This window comes from Cydia splendana, chromosome 13, assembly GCF_910591565.1.
Source record: "Cydia splendana chromosome 13, ilCydSple1.2, whole genome shotgun sequence".
Classification (NCBI taxonomy): Eukaryota; Metazoa; Arthropoda; class Insecta; order Lepidoptera; family Tortricidae; genus Cydia; species Cydia splendana.
The window spans coordinates 14,079,198-14,103,504 of record NC_085972.1 but is presented as its reverse complement, the minus strand read 5'-3'; the positions used below and the strand labels follow the sequence as shown (position 1 = coordinate 14,103,504).

General features: G+C 39.5%; 1 protein-coding gene across 2 annotated transcripts in view; it reads right to left on the bottom strand.

Annotated features, from left to right (window-relative positions):
• Positions 1 to 178: 178 nt before the first annotated feature.
• Positions 179 to 24,307, bottom strand: part of LOC134796218 (lissencephaly-1 homolog) — a 42,612-nt gene continuing 18,483 nt past the window's right edge. The window contains exons 3-10 of one of the 2 annotated variants that reach the window (XM_063768254.1): positions 17,845 to 17,998; positions 11,028 to 11,174; positions 8,652 to 8,808; positions 7,209 to 7,386; positions 5,564 to 5,699; positions 4,377 to 4,532; positions 3,741 to 3,936; positions 179 to 2,900 (exon numbers count right to left, since the gene is read on the bottom strand). In XM_063768254.1, coding sequence (XP_063624324.1) covers positions 2,827 to 2,900; positions 3,741 to 3,936; positions 4,377 to 4,532; positions 5,564 to 5,699; positions 7,209 to 7,386; positions 8,652 to 8,808; positions 11,028 to 11,174; positions 17,845 to 17,998 — 1,198 coding nt within the window. In that variant the 3' untranslated portion in view covers positions 179 to 2,826. Of the gene's footprint in view, positions 2,901 to 3,740; positions 3,937 to 4,376; positions 4,533 to 5,563; positions 5,700 to 7,208; positions 7,387 to 8,651; positions 8,809 to 11,027; positions 11,175 to 17,683; positions 17,794 to 17,844; positions 17,999 to 24,307 lie in introns of those variants that run through there. The other variant, XM_063768255.1, reaches the window with a different exon arrangement.

Genomic DNA, 24,307 nt, shown 5'->3' with positions numbered 1-24,307 from the left:
TTTACTATGTTGCAATTTTATTGTTATTGTTGCAATACGATACTAGTGCGATAAGTAGGAAATTTCCAACGAGTGGCGATAAATTAGAACACGACCAAAGGGAGTGTTTTAATCGACACGAGTTGCGAATTACCTTTTCGTATCATACGTATTTATATTGAAACAATAAGACACAGTATATAATTTAATTGTTTTATTTACACAATATTTAAACCAAATTCTATTACAATTTTGGTAATTATTTTCTATTTATAAATTTAGACAAAATACAGGATTACTGAGTAAATACAAAATTCTCATATATGGTAATTAATAGTAGTCTGCATACCTACGTCAGTAGTCTCTTTAGGTATCGGAGAATTTTGTATGGTGATAATTGGTATACATATTATTCTTACGGTAAGCATTTATAATAATTATATTCATGTGAGTGCAGATAATTTACTTGATAAATTGTACATAAATGTAGTTTGCAAGCTTCAAATCAATTAAGATGCTATCACCATGTATTAACGATGTCACATTGATTAAGCGAATGGCTGTGATATATACGTACCATTATAGCTTAACTACAGGCGCTGTACACCCTCGCATGCTTAATATAATCTCAATGTTTAATAGGTATTTAGCCGGTGACCCAGTACAGTGTTACTGATGTGGACACTAGGCTTTCAAGCACATTTATGGGAGAAACTGTACTGCTGGCGACACACCATTCGTTTCGAAAAACTGAAAGTAAAGCTGTACGGTACAAACGTCTCAGTTCTTTAGAACAAATGTATGTTGCTCAAGCCACTGGCAAGTTGTACAACTAATCGCGACAGGGATGATATACGTCGCTTTTAGATAGTCTAGTATCGCATGACCGGTTCTATTTGAAGTTATTGAGATGAACATGATTTAAAAATTGTTGCATTGATAATAAGGTTGATAATAAGTTGTGTGGATTGTTTTGTTAGAAGTTCATCTCATATAATTTCAAACGTTATATATCTGAGCCAGGCAATGTACAAGGGCTCCGATAGGCGTCAACACGGTAAAGCGTCTAAAAGTATGACTATACTCACCTACAACTACTACAAATCCCTAGTAAAAATATTGGGCATTCAAACCCATTGAAATCCTCAAAATAGCAATAAATAATAACTATTGTATCAAACTCAATTGAAATCATTAAATATTATCTTTGCATCTAGCTACCTCAATCAGACTGAAATGATAACACGAATTACTAATGCATATCACACACTTTAAACGTCGAAGACGAAAATGATTAATTATGGATGATCTAATAGTAACGCGTCGATGTAAGCGATTGCATAGTTTTGAACTAAGTTGTCATCTAGCAATTCTGCGTAAAAAACCTTTCAAGACAGCATACACTGAAGATTTAATCGTTAATAATAAATAATTAAAACTTTAAAATATAACACTCTAACTTATAGTTAAAGTTTTGAATCGCCAAAACTTAAAATAAGTCCCTACGAAACTGCAAATAAAAAGCGCCCACAACACCCAACCGAACACGTATCTAATGTATGAATTAAGTTTTAAGTCCCTGGAGACTTCCATTAATGCTGTTGGCACTGGCAGCGAACAAACACAATGAGAGTGGATCGAGCAGAGACTGACAAGAAGCGTATGTACAAAGGCGGGTCACTCCGACCATCCTCCCCGGGGTGGCTAAGTGGCTGCCTCGGGGAGGATGGTCGGAGTTCACCAAGATGGCGACGGGCGGCCTGGGCTCGCATGCAACCAACCATCCAGGACGATTGTCATGAATAATCAACAATATCAAAAATTTTGTAAACTAAATTACCATAAAACAAATCGAGGTACAAATATTTTTCTCTAGAGTGGACACGTAAGAAATTAACTATTAATACCAAATAAAATTTATATCTAAACAAATCTTATGAATAAACCATAACTATAAAATAAAACGTAGAATAATGAAATGTTAAATTATAACACAGCTTTTACTCCTCACTCCGTCGTTCCCGTCGGCCGCATGACAAATGCTACATCGATATGTTAAGTACAATCTATTGCATAAATACATACATTAGTAAACAACTAACATTTTAAATTTCAATAGGAATATATAGACCGTTTTATTTTCTGATTAGAGATTTTATAACCTCAAAAGCAGTGGTAAGTGTTTTCCTCCAAGATGAAATCTAAGTAACTATGCACTGAATTATAGTGTCGTTTACATATTATTGTACCGCAATATAAGATATCATAGGAACATTTCGGAAGAAAAAGTTTATGACCACTACTTTTTAGGTTAGAATTTCTAATGTTAGAAAAAACGGAGTACTTAGTTTATATTAAATAAAATTTCAAATAGGAATATAGTGTTCATGTATTGAGTTTGTTTGTTCTGCATGGTAAGATATATCCGACAGTTCGCTACAAATATTTACTCCTATCATATTGAGTATCAATAAATAGTTAATAACGTAGCTATTTTTGCAACTGATTGTACACGGATTTCTGCTTATCACTTGGGAGATACCGAATTCACTTACATCTACTATGAGCCATTACAATTTAATGGAATGTGAGAATCCAAAGTTTACAGTAAAGAGCATCTGATAAAGAGTGTAAGAGGCGACATAGCATCGTCAACGTTCGAGAACGGTCCACAATGAGCAGAAGGAAGAAACATTATCAATAAATTATCAAAACTATTTCTCCATTCTAAAATGATTTAACCATTAAAATCGCAATACACATTGCTCTCATTGCGGCTATAATAATGTGAAAAAATAATGATAAAGATATCATCGGTGAGTTAAAGTTACTAAAATGGCAACGCTCCTAGCGACACTCCCAGACTTTGACGGTTTGATCGACGCTGCCCGATATCACGTATGGCAAGCTCCTGTGGAAATCTGGAACAAAAACATATCGTTTAGCACTAGATTAAAAATGTATTTATATATGTTGGTATAACTCACGAGCTCACGATATTTCAAGAACCTTAGATGTGTTGTGTCATGCCCAGGGATAGTGTTTTGTAATGCTTGACAACTGTGTGTGTTGTGTGATGGTTGGACAACTATGTGTTGTGTGATGGTTGGATGACTATGTGTTGTGTGATGAATGACGACTTGTTTTGTGTGATGTTGGACGACTTGTGTTGTGTGATGGTTGGACAACTATGTGTTGTGTGATGGTTGGATGACTATGTGTTGTGTGATGATTGGACGACTTGTGTTGTGTGATAGTTGGGAACTGTGTAATGTGATGGTTGGACAAAATATGTTGTGTGATGTGATTGTTGGACGACTTGTGTTGTGTGATGTTGGACGACTATGTGTTGTGTGATGGTTGGATGACTATGTGTTGTGTGACGGTTGGACAAAATGTGTTGTGTGATGTGATTGTTGGACGAATTGGGTTGTGTGATGTTGGACGACTATGTGTTGTGTGATGGTTAGATGACTATGTGTTGGGTGATGGTTGGACGACATATGTTGTGTCGTCGTGTGATTGTTGGACCACTGTACGTATCGTGTGTGCTATAATTATTGGATGACTATGAGTGTCGTGTGACGATCGGACAAATGTACAACGAGCAGCAATATCGCATGGGCACATTATGAATTAATTCATCCATAAAGTGGCCACGCAATTTTGCAGCTAGGTGTACAGATGGCCTACTGTTGGTGAGTGTCATGTAAGGATCGGTCGGACTGTAGTCTTGTGTCCGCTGTGATGTGTATACGGACCGAGGCTGGTGGCGAAGTGCTGGTGCGCGTAGAGCGTCTTGAGGCAGCGCGTGTGCGGCACGTCCCACACGCGGAGCGTCTTGTCGTCGCTGGCCGTGAGCAGGTAGCGGCCGCCCGGGTGCCACGCCGCGCCGCGCACCCAGTTGTCGTGCCCCACCAGCGTCGCCAGGCACTGCCCCGTCGACACGTCCCAGATCTGAACAAGACAGACGACAACAATATAATACATGAGGCTCAAATTTGTATGCGAGCAAGATAAGGTGTCCGTGCTAGATCTATGACAGTCTTAAGGCGAATGTCATAATAGCAGTTCTACCTTAGCTTAGGATGCAGTTGCCGTATTAAAAAAAAAGTTTTAGAAGTGGAAGACTAGTAAGCGGTTATATTGATTTTATTGTCAGTTAATGAACGGATTGCGTTCAAAATGATGTTAAATTCACAAGTCTTCTTGGGTAACATGAATTTGTTGTCCTCGTCGCTCCACCTCCTCCCATATCATTCGAGCAAGAGATCCTTAAAATTTCGAGCGTTGAATCTAAAGAATGTGCGTCACGCCGTGCGCCGAGTAAATGAGATTCCCCTAGAACTCCCACAAATCTAGTGTGTTGAACTGTAAGGTCGGTCGGTGGTGGGTACCTTGACGGACTTGTCCCTGGAGCCGGAGGCGAGGAAGGGCCCGGTGTGCGAGGCGCGGCGGTTGTCGGCGCCCGCCGCCTCGTTGATGGCGGGCGCGGCCGCCGCCGGCGCCCAAGCGATGCACTCCACCACGTGCTCGTGCTCGCGGAGCTCCATCTAGTCAAGGGAGTGAGTGTTATAGTAAAGTTACTTAAGAAAAGGACCACAATCCTTAGGAGAGGGTAAGTTTTACACTATGTTACATTGCAACAGGGCATGAGCGGGGTGGTCGCGCGCTTGAACGCAGAACATCGCTAGCGCGCCGCGTTACCCCGGCGGCACGTCGTGCTCTATCGCTCTGTATGAGCGAGCGAATAACGTAGCGGCTCAGCCAAGACTCCGTGCGGCGGCGGCGACGAGCGGCGGCCATAGGTGAGAGCGAGAAGCAGCGATCGGAGCTTTCATTCCCACCTATGGCTGCGGCTCGCCGCTGCCGCCGCCGCGCGAAGTCGTGGCCGGATCGTATCGCGCGCGCGGGGCTATATAGTCTCATGAAGCCTTAAGAGATGAAGCCCAGCTACAACTGTAGGTACAATACATACATATACTACCCATAAGATGTATTGAAAATGGCCTGATAATGGTATAACAAACAGTAATCCGCTGTGATCGGCCTAACGTTACTTCTATCACAGATAAATACTTTCAATAACCAGTAGGTATGGTATGTTGTTTATTGCTTATAGGTACCTATTCTGCCCTCTTAAGCTAAAAAGCCGTATTTGCATTCAGTTTTCATACAAATTGACTGCAAATACGGCTTTATAGCTTAAGAGGGCAGTATTGTACCTAATTCAAATTTTCATACGTAATACTTGTTAAAGCGGTGATGGCCGAGTGGATCTGACGTCCGACTTTCAAACCAGAGGTCTTGGGTTCAAATGCTGGCTCGTATTACCAATGAGTTTTTCGGAACTTATGTACGGAATATCATTCGATATTTACCACTAGCTTTTCCGTGAAGGAAAACATCGTGAGGAAACCTGCATACATCCGCGAAGAAATTCAAAGGTGTATTTGAAGTCCCCAACCCGCATTGGGTCAGCGTGGGGACTATAGCCTTAACCCTCTCGTGCTTGAGAGGAGGCCTGTGCCCAGCAGTGGGACGTATATAGGCTAAATTATTATTATTATTAATACTTGTTTACCTTGCACTCGTTGGTCTCCGCGTTCCAGATGCGTACGGTCTGGTCGTTGGAGCAGGAGGCGAGCAGCGAACCGTCGGGCGACACGCGCACCATGCGCACCCACTCGCGGTGACCCTTGTACGTCTTGATGCAGTATCTGCGAACGAACACAATGGACACGGTCACTTATAGTCTGGCAAACCAAACTTAAAAAAACAGCGGTAAATTCATAGAAGGTAGGATCCTATAGAAGTGGTATACGCGGGCCTCCGTGAGGGACAAAACATACGCAATGCCAGGTGTGGCTCACTCCGCGATTTCGTCGCTTTGCTACAGGTAGCTAAAAGTACATCCGTTCCACACCAATTTTGGTGGCTAGCCATAAGCCGCGCGTGGCGCTGTCGCCACCTAGCGGCCATATCTGTCCTGATACTCCTGATCGTAACAGACGCGTTTTGTTCGAGAGTGAGTCTTCTGTACCGAGTACTATTTATTTGTTGCCCACCATAATCCATAGTAAATTTACGGTGGGGAACAAATAAAATGTGAGACCGTGACAAGTACAAACAATAATAGCTCTTTCGCTGCTACTCCTACTGAAAGATACATAAGACTATCCTGTTCGGTCACTCCCCCCCCCCCCCCTTTCATGCCAGATCCAGTTATATACTAGATTCATGAGTAAATTAAATAAAAATAAGCGTACACTCAATCTCCCCCATATTTTGGATTTCGCGCCTTTTTCTACTGACATATCGATATATACACATTATTCATTTATATAAAACACCAAGGGCTTAATAACATTTATGACGTTATCTATGAAAAGAAACCTTATTGTCTATGGCGCTTACGCCATTATTAACGATGCTCCGATATAAATACAACGCTGCGCGACGCTGTGCGGAGTAAGCGCCATCGACAATAAGGTCCCTTTTCATAGTTATTGCCCCATTTAATGACTAAACAGTGCAGGGACTTTTTCCTCCAACAACAATTCACGACAATTTTGGCACGAACATTTAATTGCGTCGTAAATAAAGTGATAAAACAGTCAGTGAATGTAGTGTGCGATTAAAGTTTTACGTACAGAGGGTCCCTTCACCTGCTATCAAACCATTACGTTATTCACTGCCGAAAACCGCGGACCTTGGAGGCAGACGAATTTTAATTTTGATTATTGGTGGAGATTGGTTTAACTTACCCGTTGGCGACCTCCCAAGCCTTAATGGTCTTGTCGCGACTGGCCGAGTACACGATGTCGCCGCTGGGCGAGAACGCGACGGACGACACGTTGTGGTCGTGCTCGTGCATGGTCTACACCTACAGTGTCTACACAAACGTATGGTTAAACTTACCCAGTGGCTACCTCAGATGCCTTGATGGTCTTGTCGCGACTGGCCCGGTACACGATGTCGCCGCTGGGCGAGAACGCGACGGACGACACGTTGTGGTCGTGCCCGTGCATGGTCTACACCTACAGTGTCTACACAAACGTATGGTTAAACTTACCCAGTGGCGACCTCCCAAGCCGTGATGGTCTTGTCGCGACTGGCCCGGTACACGATGTCGCCGCTGGGCGAGAACGCGACGGACGACACGTTGTGGTCGTGCCCGTGCATGGTCTACACCTACAGTGTCTACACAAACGTCTGGTGAAACTTACCCAGTGGCGACCTCCCAAGCCTTGATGGTCTTGTCGCGACTGGCCGAGTACACGATGTCGCCGCTGGGCGAGAACGCGACGGACGACACGTTGTGATCGTGTCCGTGCATGGTCTTCACGCACTCGAACGTCTGGTTGAACTCCCACAGTTTGATCGACATGTCGGCGCTGCAGGACACTGGAAAATAAAGGTGTCCGGTTTAATTGGATATGACTCGGAATTTGCCTGAATGGTTCTATAGCGTGGTTAATTTTATCGCATGCTGGGAATTATCTTTTTTTATGAAGAAAGTGGTTTGTTAATTTTCAGCTCTGTTTCTATGGAGTTACGGTTTAAAAATCACAAACCATTGCTTTCTGTCTTTCTGTGACTGTACCTTCGTCTTGGCATCATAAAATACTAATAATGCCATCAGATTAAAAGTATTATAGATGCATATCTCTTATGAAACAGGTGGGAAAATGTTATAGTGAATGTGAAAAGGCTGCCTTGTGGGTAATAATACTTATGATGTATTAGTTTTGTGATAATGATTAATGTGCAATCACTATGCAGCACATCGTCGATAAGTGTGTTTGAGATAACCTCACATTAAACCTTGCTACTTACGAGCAGTTTTCAGTTTCTAATTTACGCTATCAACAATGATATAAACTGTAAGTCTAGAAACAAAAGTAGTAATACTTTAATGTCAAAGTAATTAGTTATGTGCAAAGTATGGGGAGGGAGGAGTACGCCAAACCAGATATGTGACGCATATCATATGTGAACTGACGAATAGAGCTTATGTAAAATAAACTTTCCGTGTAGCGAAGCACTTATGCTGCTGATTTTATTTATAAGCGGAAATGCCAGGTTTTCAATATCAGTGCTACCGCTGGGCGCCTTTTAATTACATATTAAAGTAGTAGTCAAAGGTGAAGTCCTGAACGGAGTCGGTGTGCCCATTCATGGTTCGTTCGTACTCGCCGCTCTCGAAGTACCACGTTGAGAAGACAAACAAGGCGATATATAACCGGCTTCTTACCAAGTAGTTTGCCATGGTGGTCGAAGGCAATGTCCTGAACGGAGTCTGTGTGCCCTTTCAGGGTTCGTTCGTACTCGCCGCTCTCGAAGTCCCACTTTGAGAAGACAAGACAAGGTGGTATATTAACCTGTCATTTACCAAGTAGTTTGCCATGCTGGTCGAAGGCTATGTCCTGAACGGAATCGGCGTGCCCCTTCAGGGTTCGTTCGTACTCGCCGCTCTCGAAGTCCCACTTTAAGAAGACAACACAAGGTGATATATAATCGGCTTCTTACCAAATAGTTTGCCATGGTGGTCGAAGGCGATGTCCTGAACGGAGTCGGTGTGCCCCTTCAGGATTCGTTCGTACTCGCCGCTCTCGAAGTCCCACTTTGAGAAGACAACACAAGGTGATATTATATAACCGGCTTCTTACCAAGTAGTTTGCCATGGTGGTCGAAGGCGATGTCTTGAACGGAGTCGGTGTGCCCCTTCAGGGTTCGTTCGTACTCGCCGCTCTCGAAGTCCCACACTTTGATGGTGGCGTCCTCGCTCGAGGAGACCATCAAACTGAAGACAGGGTGGAATATAACCTGGAAAAAATTATCATACATTAGAATTTATAAAAAGTTCGAATGTTTTTGCACAAATATAAAAGTGTGATGCTCAGAGGAAACTAAGTAATTTTTACACACAGATAAGAGACAAATGCTTTTTTTGCAAATCAAGACATAACTTGTATATGTTCGAATTCTGTACAGATTGAGATACAGATCTCAACTCGGGTGGCATCAAATGTCGGAAGTACTTTAACAATATTAGCGTTATAGTTAATTTCTCTAAACCGTATTTTAATTAATATCCGTCAGTAATAATCCAATAGTAATTTTATTTCCTCTAAACATATTTCACTATTACTTCTATTATTTCAGTTTATAAATGGCATGTTAATATGAACTTTGTTCCATCGACGTCTAAAATATGTTTACACTTTTGCACCTTACCCCTTTGTAATAAGGCGAAAAATGAAAATATATCTTTGACGTCGACTGTACAGTCAATTGCGCTTAACATACATTTGCCGACCATTAATTAAAATGTGTCAGCGTCTTTTTTGACAAGTTCTTAACATTGGGTCAAGTTAAATAACAACATTATGCGGTCACGCCATAAGTGCCATAACGCCCATAACTATAACCATAACATAAGAGTGTGTGGGATGGTCAAATATTACGCCAAAGGTCATCTCACTGACTACACATATTTCTCAGGTTATACTTTTATCAAATGTTTACATATGTACTTATTTATTTATATTACACATATTACACTCAGAAAACCATAACTTGATATATTGATGTTGACTTGTATGGAACAATGACACACTATTATGTGATTTGATCTCACATATATCAAAAGCGCATAATGGAATAATAAGTAACTTTCATATGTCTTGCTCTCTATGCAATTGTTCATCTGAGCAAGAAGTATTTGTATGTTTAGATCAGGTTTCATGAACAATATAGATATAGATTATAATGTTTGTGACACAATTTCAACATTATGATCAAGATTTAAATATGTTTTCGCTTTTAGTGTTCTGCCTACCAAAAATGGCATGGCACACTTTTGAAATTTTACCAAATCGGAGAATGAAAATAATGCTAACTTACCTTTTCTCGACGACTACTATTGTGCATTTTATACAAATATAAACAAGCTGATATTATTGACTATAATACGCCCTGGGTGGCAACATTTTTTTTGATAAGTGCGCCCAGTTTCAACTGTGCGAAACCTTTCTGAGCTTTCACAACACCGCCACATAACAAATATTGAGCGGTAAGGTTAAAATAAAAGCTCGATCTAATGAATACCTAGTGCTCATTAGTCTTGCCGCGAGGATGCAACATGCTTTTAGGGATGTTGAAGGATATTGTATAAAAGTTTTTGTCGATTCGCAACAAATAACATGTTGAACTTTATTTATGTATAAGCGAAACATTGAAGACGGACTTTCACAGAAAAGGTTTTTTTTTCTTGAATTTTGATATCACGTATAAGTCTGAACCCTGAACCCCGGGGAGAACATTAATGGAAGTATTCATTGAAGATAAATATAATTACTCATTGCACAATAGTCGTAACAAAGATCAGAGGTAGACAACAATTAATTTTTATGAGGACATTTATTACATCACGTGAAATGATTTGATTATTGAAAGCTTAGTACATTTGCCTGTCATACGGTTGGTTAAGTTAAGTGAAGATTACAGAGAATGTGGGATTTCGGAGACTATGATCAATGTAAACATAGTAAACATATTGGTATCACCCGCTTTAGGTCTAGCTCTCAATACCATTTCTTCGCACATAGCGCTACATGGAAATGTAACACATCTAAGTATGTAGATGTGAAAATCTCTTCCGACGTATTTCCGATAACTACGAACTGGGCAAATTCTAGATTAGGGCGTGCAGGCACATTTTGTCAAGGCAGCTTGCCTCATCGGAGGCTCGCCATATGACCACAAAAAGAATAGCAATAATCGCGTTGTGGGGTATGTTTTAGTGATGGTAATGCGTTGGCAACAAAGGCTGAACTTCTTGAGGGGCGCAGGATTCTCTCTGCACTCAGATGAAGTCCGTGATGTGTCAATTGTCTCGACAAAATGTGAGGAGTACCTTGGTAATGGTGGGGAGGTGACCGGTGGGTCCGCGATCCACTCGGCAAGGGTGCGCTTGGCACGTGTCGGCGCGCCCTAGATGATTTCCTTCTGTGTCGACTGCCTGGAAACAATGTGGGAATTACCTTGGTAATGGTGGCGCGGTGACCGGTGAGACAGAACTTCTCCGGTGGGCGCGGGATCCACTCGGCAGGGGTGCGCTTGGCGCGAGTCGGCGCGCCTTCGATGAATTCCTTCTGCGCCTCAGACAGCTTCGACTCCAGTTCCATCACCTGCCACAAACAAATAAATAAATGCATATGTACCTAACTTGTAAATACTTGTGTACAGGGACGTGCAATCAAACAAATGCGTCAATCGCGTGTGAATAAGATAAGGGGTAGTAAATGATGATGATATTATACCATATAAAATTTAAAGCGTATAGGGACTGCGTCTTATAAAAACTAACTAACTGCGTTGTTGTACCTACTCTGACGACGTATAAAATTTAAAGCGTAGGGACTGCGCTTTATAAAACGAATTAACTGCGTCTTTGTACCCACTGTGACCGCTTATTACCTTATTAGCTATGAATCAAAGGGCCACATTTATAAGGAACAGGGCGAGTTGAAAGCTGTAAATAGTTCCGTATAGGAACAGGAGTCTTGTACTTATTTTATCATGATCTTCCATAGACAGCACCTTGTGCAGAGAACATATCTAAAGCTTGTTGCGTCATAAAAAGTCGCGTGTCATACATAAACCCAGTTTGAATTTCACCCACCCGTCGTGAAGCAAAGTGTAAACGCCCAAAAAGTTTACATTACACGTTATTACTGTGTACACGTGGGCTCCGGGCCCACGCACGCCCCCCGAAGCTCCGGCACGTAACGTAATAGATAAACAATCTAATAACGTAGCGAATCTGCGTCATATACCTTGAGGCTTGTGCGGATTCACAGCGTGAGACCACCGCGTTGATAATCCTTCGTGTGAAAAGATTTAGCTCTGTCAAAGGTTACCAATGTCACCATCAACATTAATGATAAAATTACTCTGCGGAAGTATTTTCCCGAGAACATGAGGCTACTACATATACTTATTGGTAGATAAATTAGATAATGTATCTACATTAGACGTATCGTAAAACTCTCTCCTTCACTAGTCATAAAACTGCGCTTAGGTCTTTAATTCCTATTCTCTGCTTTAAGGTTTTAAAGAAGTCATAGCGTCATACCAGATATTCAAATATTATTCTGCCCCAATAGTCAATAAAGGTAGTCTAGAAAAGAAAGTATTTATAGTTCTATACCTATGTTAAATAAAGAAGAATACACTGATTAATTAATGAGTGGAGTATAGATACTTTAGGTACACAGTACTTACAAACAAAGATTATTGTTTTATGCAAGGATATTGATTTGTGTTCAAGATAAGAGCGTGCTTTTTATTTATTACAGATATAAGGACTAATTTATTGTTGTTTTGATGCAACAGTTCCATTTATCTCATAATTCTATCTCATTCGTTTGTGCAATATGGTACCACATTGACAATAAAGGATGATTTCTTATTCCGACAACCGTCAAAGTGGGTCTATTTGTCTGAGAACGACACATGCACGTTTTAATTAAAACCTTGTACATAGGTTAAGTGGGGCAAGGTTCACATTAAAACGAACATTTCATCTCCTTGACTGTGTGTTTAGATCCACGGCATTATTTTCGGAGCAATAGCATCGACCGGTTCGAGGGAAAATAGTTCCCACCGACCTAGAAACGTCTACGACAAAGATCGATGCATTGCTTACAGAGATGTCATGACTAGCTATTGAAAGCCGTTACAACTGTTACACGGTACAATAGCACTTCGGCAAACGCTTTGTCATTCAGGTTGCGAAAAGTTCACGCCGAATTATGTTCATGGAACCATCTAATTGGTGTAATCCATCATCTCCTCGTGATGTGATTATATAGATATCAGTAACTGAGTTATGCAAGGCTGTATTAGTAAATTACTTGTTCAACAAAGGTAATCTTGATATGTGAAAGAGAAACTGTATGATTCACAAGAGTGAGCATAATAAAATCCTAATGACTGAATAAAACCATCGCACTTAGCGAACTTTATTAATTATAATATTTAATGATGACAAATGGTCAACCGCTACCAAAAATTCATCTATCTTAATAGCGTCAGATCACAAGTAATTAACAAAAGCTCTAGAAACAGGCATCGCGAATTTCGATTTTACCTACTTGTAGTAGCGATGTAATATTAGTACAGTCGCCATCAGATATATCGGAGCGGCCAAGGTGTTCACAATATCTGAACACGCGCTCTAACGCCCTGACAATAGAGGCTTGTTCCGATATTTGTGAGCACCTTGGCCGCTCCGATATATCTGATGGCGACTGTACATTATTGTTGAGGCTCGGAAGTAGCTACTTGCAGGCTGAGGATTCGTATTAAACGGACGACCTTGGGAGTCCGTTTAATTGAATCCGAAGCCAGCAAGTAGCCTTCCAGCCGAGTCGTATATAGTGCTTTTCTCAAAAGTGGTGCAAGAAATATAAATATAATAAAAATATTTTACAAAAGCAACGTTCTTACGTATATATTTTCACAGAAAAAAAGTAGAAACAATTGAAATAATTGGCCAAGCACGAAGTCAAGACTACGGTGTTCAGAGCACCGCCACCGTTCCCTTTCTCTATACGCCTTACTAACTCTATGTGCTCTATTGTGAAAAAAAAAACACAACGACAGTGAAGAACGGAATTCTTAATTTGAATTTTTTCAGATAAACTGCAATAATAAAAAGGTTGGAAAGCCTGTTCGAAATTTAAACTTATTTGCAATATAATAAGGTTGTATTTTGTAGATCTCTCTCATACTTATAGTAGGCTATTCAGAAAAAAAAATATCCCACAAAAATAAGCAAGCAGAATTAAACTTTGTATCAAAGACATAAGTCATAAATTTCAATGCCAAAGTTTTAACTAGGGCTTGCATTCCGGAATTCCGGAATTTCGAAATTCCGGAATCTCGGACAAATTTTCCGATATTACAATTCCGGAATTGGGACCATTGAATATCGAAAATTCCGGAATTGGATTTAAGTACTTTTATTAGATTTTACTATTGAAAATTGCCAATAAACTACACTATACTGGACTAGTGCTGGTGTTATTAACCGTCGCTGCCAAAAGTCTGAAGTCTAGCAGCATGCTGCATTAACATGCCTCATTATTCTAATTAACTTAACCATCGAATTATTTACTTTTGATACATGCTAAAGCAAAGCCATACATTTATTTGCCCAGAATCCTACCTACACGATACCTTTGAATTAAAATTTATAAACATTTGGATATTTTATTCTCACATCAGAAAGAAGTTTCCTCAATGTAAGATTTCGGCTTTTGTAGTGTAGCAGCACATTAAATTCTGAATTAAGAACTGGAAAAACCCAACTTGGAAAGCGTAACGTGTGTGTATGTAAAGGTTAAGTAATTTAAGTATGTAATAGGTATATATAGCTGATTAGGTACTTTCATACATAAAAAACAACCTTAACTCAGGAACAAATAATCGTTATAGGTACCTTAACACAATAAATGCCCTTACCGAGATCGGAAACCCATCGGGACCTTGATCTTCGTAAACAGAGAGCCCCTAGGTTACCCTACGAAGCCGTTATATTTAGACATTATATAACATTAGGCATCAAATAGTTTGCCAGCAGTGCCAGCAGTCGTAGTTTCCCCAAATCAATACGCCGTATCATTGAAGTGAATAAAAGTGACCTTACTACCTTAATAATATAATAAGGTGCTAAAATAAGAGGTGCAGGACGGCACTACTCAATTGATTAAATTAAATTCGACTAAAACAATACTGTCTTTAATAAACGTAAAGTATCAGAATTTCACGTTTTTTGTTGTTTTTTACTAAAAAATCTAATAAAAATATGATTATCACTAATTCCGGAACCAGCTCCGGAATTCCGGAATTGGGACCGAATATCGAAAATCAGTTCCGGAATTGGGAACCGTCCGATATTGCAAGCCCTAGTTTTAACTAAGGATCTTTCTCGCTAAAACTACTTCCTAATATGAAATGACCAGTGTAAGCATCAGTTAGCTAGCCCTAAGCAACCAAAGATCAGGCTGCAGTTGAAAAACTAATAAAGATAAAGTTAAGCTGATAACTTTCCCGCCGTCTCCATGCTTCTTTAAGTTGGGTATTGACTGGTCAGCTGCCTGTTAGCTATAGTTTTCGCGAAAATCGCCAGGACAGAGGTGAAAATTTTTGTATGAAAACTTGCAACTTTAAATGCATTTTTTATCGAAACTATTGCACTCTAAAATGAAGTCAAAATCAGTCCATCGACTCAATTTTTTGCAAGCTTTCTAATGGTACCCTACACGATTCTTACAAATAAAAAAAAATTCAAGCTACCCCTCTCAACCCCCTAAATTTCCCCCTAAAATCAGAAATAAGCAGTTTTGACTTATTCACAGTGTTAGTGATGGTACTTGCCATAACTATTCCAAATTTTAGGTACCTACATCAAACGGTCTTTGAGAAAAACGCATTTAACCGATTTGCAAGACCGAAGTGATCCCATAAGAGCACCGTGAACAAAGTTTTGTACTAGAGCTGGGTCGTTTCGAGTTTTCCGTGAAACGAAACGTAACCGTTTTTTTAAATCACATAACTGTTTTCAAAAACTGTTTCTAAAATAACTGGATTCCCTGTGTGTGTCGAACGAAACGAAACGAAATCGCATTAAAGTAATAAAACGTACAATACGCAATTCTCATTTCAAAAAACCTAATTTGCATCGTCTCACAAATGTCTAATATAATTTGACCCCTAACTGCAGTACTTTATAAAGATAAATCGATAGGTCACACATAAAATGGCCCCTCAATTCGTGATGTGTTCGTTAAGCGTCGTGAATCATTTTTAGCGTTGTTCAATTGACGCTACTTTCGCTACTTGCTTTAATTTTACGCATTAAAAGATTCCTTAATTTAAACCCTAATGCTTAGAAAATAGAGCACTTATTTGTCTAACGAACATTGAAGTTTTTTAATATAATGGCCTGGTAAAAAGCGCGCCTAGCGTCTACCTGAACAAAGCTCAATCCGTTTCGTTTCGTTTTTATCTCTATCTCGCTCTTTCGTTAGCCGATAACCTATATCTGTCCCTGCTCATCGGAAAATGAATAAAACAGTTTTAGAGCTGCGTTTTGCTTTGCGATAGTTGCGTCCGTTATGCGCGACTATGTTATCGTATGTCGCCGCCTCTTTGTCATCGTTTTTATAAAAACAGTTTGTCGTTCCTACCACAAACTGTTATTTCGTTACAGCACAAGAAAGTGTTTTTAAAAACACTTACGGAAAAAAACGCTCAGCTCTATTTTGTACGGTGCTCTAAAAATTAGCTTTGCCGCCTTTTTATTTTTTTTAATTAAAAAGTAGAAGTGTATTTTTCTGCCGAAAATACGCCAAGCTATTTGAGACAGCTAAATAGTCGCGGTACCAACATTATAATTATAAGTACTAATCATCTGTTTGGCTGTTTAATGGGCCTGTGCCTTCATTTGATATGGCCATTTCAACTTTTAAAAAGTTTGGAACACGACAAATAATGGAATTTGTATGCAACATTGCAGTCCCAAAATCGAGACTGCAATGTTTTAAATTTAAACTTTTTAATTTTTGACTGACCATAAACTACGCGCTTCGCGACCAACTTTTTAAACGGCAAAGTCGACTTTGCCGTCCATTTTTGAGAAAAATATATATAATATACGTAATATTGTAATCTTTTATTTCTTGCTTGCCAGACACCATGTAACCTAAATTAATATAATTATCGCGTCGTCGGTCAATTTTATTAAGTGGAGTGCTGCGACGGTCAGGGTGTCAAACTGATCGATTTGAATTGATTACAACGCCATAACACTTGTAACTTTCGTTATCCTTAAGGCGAAATGAAACCGGAAATTCTTGGACCCGACGTGACATTATACACCAATTGACCAGATACGGATTATTTCAAGTGGAAACGAGACTGGAAATACTGGAATGTTAAATAATTAAGAGCACTCCACATTCACGATTACATAAGTTAAATATTTATGTCGATTAAGAACATTCTCCAGTTGCATCGGTATTTTTTGTAGAGGTATTTAAATGTATTAAACCTCATCTTTTACATGTCATTGCAAAATTGATTACTTCTTAATGTAGGTAATTAGTTATATTACGTTATTGCTAAGTATAATATTTCTAGCTACGTATGTTAAAATACGATCATTATAAGATAGATCATCATCATCATATCAGCCTTTTACCGCCCGCTGCTGAGCATAGGCCGGATGCCTAAGATAGATAACGGTCTCTAACGACCATCTTACTTTTATAAGATTACTGGTTACCTACAAGTTCAAGCTGTGGATGCTGTGATGCGTTAGGTACGGTATCTTAGATGGATTGGAAGGTTATATTTAATATTATAATGATTATACTGAAGTTGTAAGCGCTCGCTTTGCAAACGGTGTTCATAATCATATTAGAATTTTAACATACTCGTACATACATATAATAACGCCTATTTCCCGTAGGGGTAGGCAGAGACCACGGATTTCTTGCTACGATCCTGATATACCTCTTTCGCTTTTAACACTACAACAGATTTGAAGTATTTAATCCTGCCCATCTTGCACCGTTCGCGTAGCCATCACTGCCTGTAGTCGGCGACGGCTGTGTCCCTGTATGTTTACCTTCTTCTGCAGCCGGATGACGGACGCCCACTTCTTCTCGAGCAGGCCGCCGAACTTGCGATCCATCTCGCCGCTCATGTCGGCCTCCATGAACGCTTCCAGCGCGTCCGTGCAGCTGCTGCCTGCAGTCGGCGACGGCTCTGTCCCTGTATGTTTATTACCTTCTTCTGCAGCCGGATGACGGACGTCCACTTCTTCTCGAGCAGGCCGCCGTACTTGCGATCCATCTCGCCGCTCATGTCGGCCTCCTTCTTGAACGCTTCCAGCGCGTCCGTGTAGCCATTGCTGTCTAGGTAGTCGGCGATCGCTTTGTTCCTGTAACAATATTAACATAAGAAATATTATTCATATACCATATGTAGATACATTTTTAACAATAAAAAGGAGAGTCTCCGGCAGCATATCTATCTACTAACCAACAAAATTGATTATGTTTCCGTTGCATATTTAATGTTTTCATTATAAGGAAAATTCCCTTCTCCAATGGAAGATGGATGTATTATGTATATTGATGGATGATGGATGTATTATGTATATTAAAATTGTACAAGTATAATTAAGATAAGACTAATACATAGTGTAGCGAAACGCTACTGGCCGTTTGTAAAAAAATAAAATGCATATTTGCGATTATTTTGAATTCAAATTTTGATAGAATGTTCGAGAAAGAAAACTTCGAATTTGTTTTTTGGCAGATGGTTTGTGGATTTCGTGTCAAAAAGTCGTTGGTGATCCGGGCTGTTTTTTAGACTAGATTTGCTACGTTTAACGTTTAACCAGTTTGATAATTAATACGAAGTGTCGAAAGTGCGCGTTAATGGACGAGAGGAAAGGCTCCTCGTAGACAGCTGGCCACCTAAGCCGTGCGTGAGTCGGCGTCCGGAGAGGAGTGGCTCCTCGTAAACTGCTGGCCACCAAAGCCGTGCGTAGATCGGCGCTAAGCACTGGTGGAGTGAAGAAACCTCATCGTCATCGTCCGGTCTGCCGCCATACGCGCTCGCCAGGAAGCGAGTGGCTTACCTCGTCGGCCTGCTTGAAGACACCACCTTGTGCGCCATCTGTGCTGTACAAGTAAATTTCCTACCGGCTGCCGGCCCCCTTGCGTGTGCCTCCCATCTTGTGCGCCATTTGTGCTGTACAAGTAAATTTCCTACCGGCTGCCGGCACCCTTGCGTGTGCCTCCACATTTGTCCCATTTACCTTTTTTCCCCCTGTACTTCAAGACCGAAATATTTGAAAATTTTAGCGTTAGTTTTCCAATTCTGATTTTTATAACCACCTAATTATTTGTTTTGTATTGTTGTGCCATATTGTTGTTTGGCCATTTGATAATATCTGTGATCCGCATACCTCTTCTTCTTCTTCTTACAAATCCTCAAAAATTCAAAAAAACCCAACATTCATCATTCGCCAACTTGTCAACCATCATCGTCCATAATATTCGCCACATTAATACATTTTTTTTCCTTTCCAGCTAAATTCTTAGCCGTATTCCTTTTTTTTACCTTTCATGTTTACCACCTATGCGGAACGCAGACGCTTAAAGTTTAAAACGATCAAATCAGTGGTTTTTAGTGAAATTTGTGAATAATAATTTTTTATACAGGGTGTTACCGGAAATTGATTTTTTAAATAAAAAGTTATCAAAATATACGTGTTCAGTGAATTACATTTGTTATACTGCAATAGTTAATACTACAATTAGGTAAATAAACTCGTGTGTTCACCTAAAGTTTTATTAAAGTTTAAGGTACTTTTCAGGCTAAGGAATTTATGTCAATTACAACATTTTATTATATTCATACTCAACAGATCTCTTTAAAAATTCTCGAACACAAGATGTATCAAGCCGCTAATTAAACATACGAAAAACGGATGTAACCGACTCATTTCAAGGTGGCTTAATACCAAAACGTGCGCTATAGTAAAGTGGCAAAAAACGTACACCGTCTTCACGGAAACTTAACAGCTGCTAAGCTTACGACTTATGAACACAGGATTTCCTTAAAAATGTAAGTAGATATTACGAAATCTGAAACTGTTAATGCCATTAATGACACGTGGGGCCCATATTTGGGGATTTGGAACAACGTACTCAGAGTAGTGTGTACGTAATTGGGTTTTAGGAGTTTTAGGTTAATACTTACATATAAGGTAAAGCATGGGTGATTTAGAAAATGGAGAAATGTAAATTATAATCGGAAAAATATTTAATAAAAACACATTTACAGTAGCTAATAAGTACTTATACGCAGGGGTCGGAAACCGGTATTTGGTCCATACAATAATACCGGTATTATTACGTTCGTTTCCGTTCTTTGGTTTATTAAAGATGAGATAAAGATAAAAAATAGTTTATTAAAGTAGGCATATTACAATGCGCTTATGAACGTCAAATAAACCTTTACCGGCTCCAACCGTACACCTCTGCCCCGAGAAGATTTAAATCCCCCCTCAATTGGAGGAGGGTATCCCAATATGGGACCGGCAACAAACTCGGCGGGACACATCTTTTCTAAACATTATTTCATTTATAATGGGACAATCTAATAATACAAAGTTGTTACCTAAATACATGACTTAGTCCTACCAAAAAGAATAGATAGTATAGAGGGGTCCTGTCATTGTAAATTTTGTAGTCACTGTAAATTTACTGCCATCTATCGACACACGACTAAAACTCAAAATGAAAACGTATATAGTTATCAAAAAATGTATATATATATGGATAAATGATTTTATTATTTTTATATCATTTTGATTCATGTTCATTCACTGATATCCATGTGTTAAAATTGTTAAATATGAAACGGTGTCGTCACGCCATCTAGCCGAGGATAGGCTAAAGGTGTGTGCGGCATCTATTCGAGAATGACTTTTACTTGAATTTTGAGGCACGTTTTTTCCTTAGACTTTATCCGTCTTATACGAAGTTACATATGTCTTTGGTCCTACCTAAAGAGCATGAAATAATGCAAAATATTGGGCTATTTCGGGGTTTTAGTAAAATACCGTTTCCGAGCCCTGCTTATACGCTTTGTTATATTTTTTCAATGCTCAGTAAATAGTTGATCTTGATATCTACAAGATTTAACCTAATATCTACATGGTTGAAACCGGCCAGGACGGTATGATGATGTGCACGAGAGCATCAAGAGTGACTCCGACGAGCGCTTTTAGAACCAATTATGAAATATGATAAGCAATGTGATATAAAATCGGTCCAGTTATCCAGTGATTGATTTTCCTAGTCCAACATTTCGCACATAACCAATAGGCGTTCTCCCCAGAGGACTGCAGTCTGAACTCCTTATTAGGCAGCCAATGACAACAAACCGACAGGTAAAACTCACGTAACAAGAAAATATTATTCTCAACCAGCTTCGATATGAGACCTGTAACTACTAACAGCTACACTCTTAATTATTATATCCATCGGTGTCGGTGGACCTTATGGCCTTGCTTTAAGGCTTATGAATTGTCCGATAACAGTGTCGATAACGTAGGTACATGTACTTGTTTGGTACTCCTGACAAGGGTTTGCCATATCGAAGTGAAGGTGCGAAAAACTCAGAGAAACTGACACCCACGAGATATTACGTGAAAGCGGTAAGGTCTAATGAAAGACGAAGTGTATAATTAATATGCATTTGGATTATGAAAGTACTTAGTGTACTTACAAATGTTAAAGCACATTTCCATGTAAATTGTCAGGATAAATTTCTCGTCTAGTCTAGTAGAACGTTTTCTTATCCTTCAAATTCAATTTCCATATATCCATTTGGTGCTACTCTTCTTGCTTTTTACAAAAATGACTATGGGTGTGTCCCAGGCACCTAACGTATAACTATAATACCTCACAATGTAGGTACCTAGTTGGAATAATTGGGTACTGTCACCTCAAATAATATCTTGTAAAAGGAATCGCACAAAAGTATTTAACACTTCTGTGTCCATAAAGAATATTGTCAGATATTTCACTCACTTTCTTGTGTTAGTAATTTTTGCAAATATCAGAGTAAAATACCTTAAAATATTCAACTTGTTTTTCAAGCCACTCAATGTTTGACAACGCAACGTAAGGCCACGTTGAGCAAGTTTATGGCCCAGTAAAGACGTATAGGAACAGTTTATCAGGCCCGGTTACTGCAAGAGGCTGTCATTTAACACGCAACACGCGGCCGCAGGCAGCTCGTGTGTGACGTGTGTCACCGTAATCTCAAGGAAATGTTCGGCATCTATATTTCCTGCTAAATCCTGACTAACTACTACGAATAGTAACATGGATTACAGATTACCATAGCAGATGCAACTACACTTACTTACTAAATACTTGCAAGCAAAAGGAGCGTTTAAAACAACAAAAAAAAATTTTTACAGTCACCAGCAATAATATGTTACTCTTCGAAGGCCCCAAAAATATGTGGCACGCTCTTTATGGCTCTACAAATAAGATCGTGTCAGATATTTTTGCGGCCTTCGTTGTGTAACATACTATTGCAGGTGACTGTATCGACTCAGTGCATAGGTATCTCAGTTTTGTTATCAGCGAAATCACTTTTCTTTAAGTTATCAGCATCATCGTTTTTATAATAATTCTAGATATTTTTATTGTACAGTGTATCTGCCATTGCATTACTTAATCTGTAGTAGGTAGTAGTCCAAACAAGCTTATGCGCTAATATATTAGATAAACTGACGCTAATCAGACACATTTTGAACCGACAAACCAAATGAAGCGAGAGCTAGATGAGAAAGTGTACTAAGTAACTGGTGAAATGTATTTTAAGTTAGAAGACTATTGCCACAGGCTCATGATAATGCTTACAAATAAGGACCTACTTGGTTAAGTGGATTGGTATCTCAGAAACCGCAATAGACAAAATAAACATAAATAAGCATAAGCATCCTGCTGTACTAAGCATAAGGCGCAGTAACTCATTTTGAAATGTCATTCAAGTATTCCTTGTACAGTCACCTGCAATAATATATTACACAACGAAGGCCGCAAAACTATCTGACACGATCTTATTTGTAAAGTCATAAGAGCGTGTCACATATTTTAGCGGCCTTCGAAGAGTAACATATTATTGCATGTGACTGTACTTGTACGATGCAAGAAAAATGAAATAAAATGAATAATGAAAGATGATGAAAGAAAAGATGCGACTCTCGGAATACACAGCAGCTGTAATAAACATCTGAAAAGGTTGATGATGATGTACGATATGTTCTACAATTAAGTGATTTCAAATTTTTCAAAATGAGTTACTGCTCTTACTTAGTGCGGCAGCTTTGTGTATTATAATATTTTTTTATTAGATTACTGCAGGTTTACAAGGAGAGGATTGGAATAGAATGTCTATCAAAATATAAAAATATTGACAGATAAGTATAAATACAGATCTTGTGACAGTTCTTACGTGGAATTGTTTACTGTGTACAGTCACCTGCAATAATATGTTACACTACGAAGGCCGCAAAAATATCTGACACGATCTTATTTGTAGAGCTATAAGAGCGTGTCACATATTTTTGCGGCCTTCGAAGAGTAACATAATATTGCAGGTGACTGTACGACATTGAATAGGACAAACTGCTTAATTTTCTTTTAAGTAGGTACAATCTATTGATACTAAGATTACTAAGTGCATAACCACAATGACAGATTACACCAGTGGTGGGCAAACTTTCTTCATGGGGGGCCAGAAAGTTTAGGAAATTTAAGTGGAGGGCCAGAATTGTAGCCAAATATTTTTTTGATTTGTGATAATCGTGAGCCAATGCCATATAGCCCATATACTAATTATTTCATAGGACCGGCGGCGGGCCGGATAAAATCCATTCGCGGGCCGCAGATGGCCCGCGGGCCGTACTTTGCCCACCACTGGATTACACCATAACATTATCTTAACGTTCGTGATTCAGCATAAACTCCAGTAGCGTTACGGAGCTCAACTAACTAGTTAGTTACAACTTTAGGAACACATGTCGAACTTGTGCCAAATCGATAAGCCGCCCTTGCCGTGTAATGGGCCGTATCCGGAATTATAGAAACTATGTCACTACGAGTCTACGAGGAAATTCCGATAGTTTACGTTCCACGTGTCTTCCTGTTTGTGAGCTACGCGTCTTCGTTTAAATAGGGACACATTGGTATTGGGGTTTTTCCGCTTTTTGTCTTTTTATTATTAATTCACTTTTTCTCTTTATTTTTTTTTATTTTAAGACTTATTTCATCTTGACCTTCCTCTGCTGGGCGCTTGCAGCAATTATGCGCCAACAAGTCGATATTTTCCGCCTTACATCGGTGATGGCTAAAACCGGGTATTTATCATTTTTGACTCGGGCTCAATAGAAGTAAATTAGGAAGGTTCAGGCACTATTAGCCCATACGAGTACATGACATGTAACACACTAAAACGGGGCGTTGATGTTAAGAGCCAGTTATAGTTTCGCCAGTAGGGAGACACTCCTCACTTCGGTCGAACTCGGCTCCGTTCGGCTCAGCATTGCTCCGAGCAATTATTTGGGGTACCAACCCAAATTGACTTCCTTTTGCGTGCACGACCACAGATAAGATAATCACTTGAATTTTGACAACCCTAAATAGCCGAAAGGGAT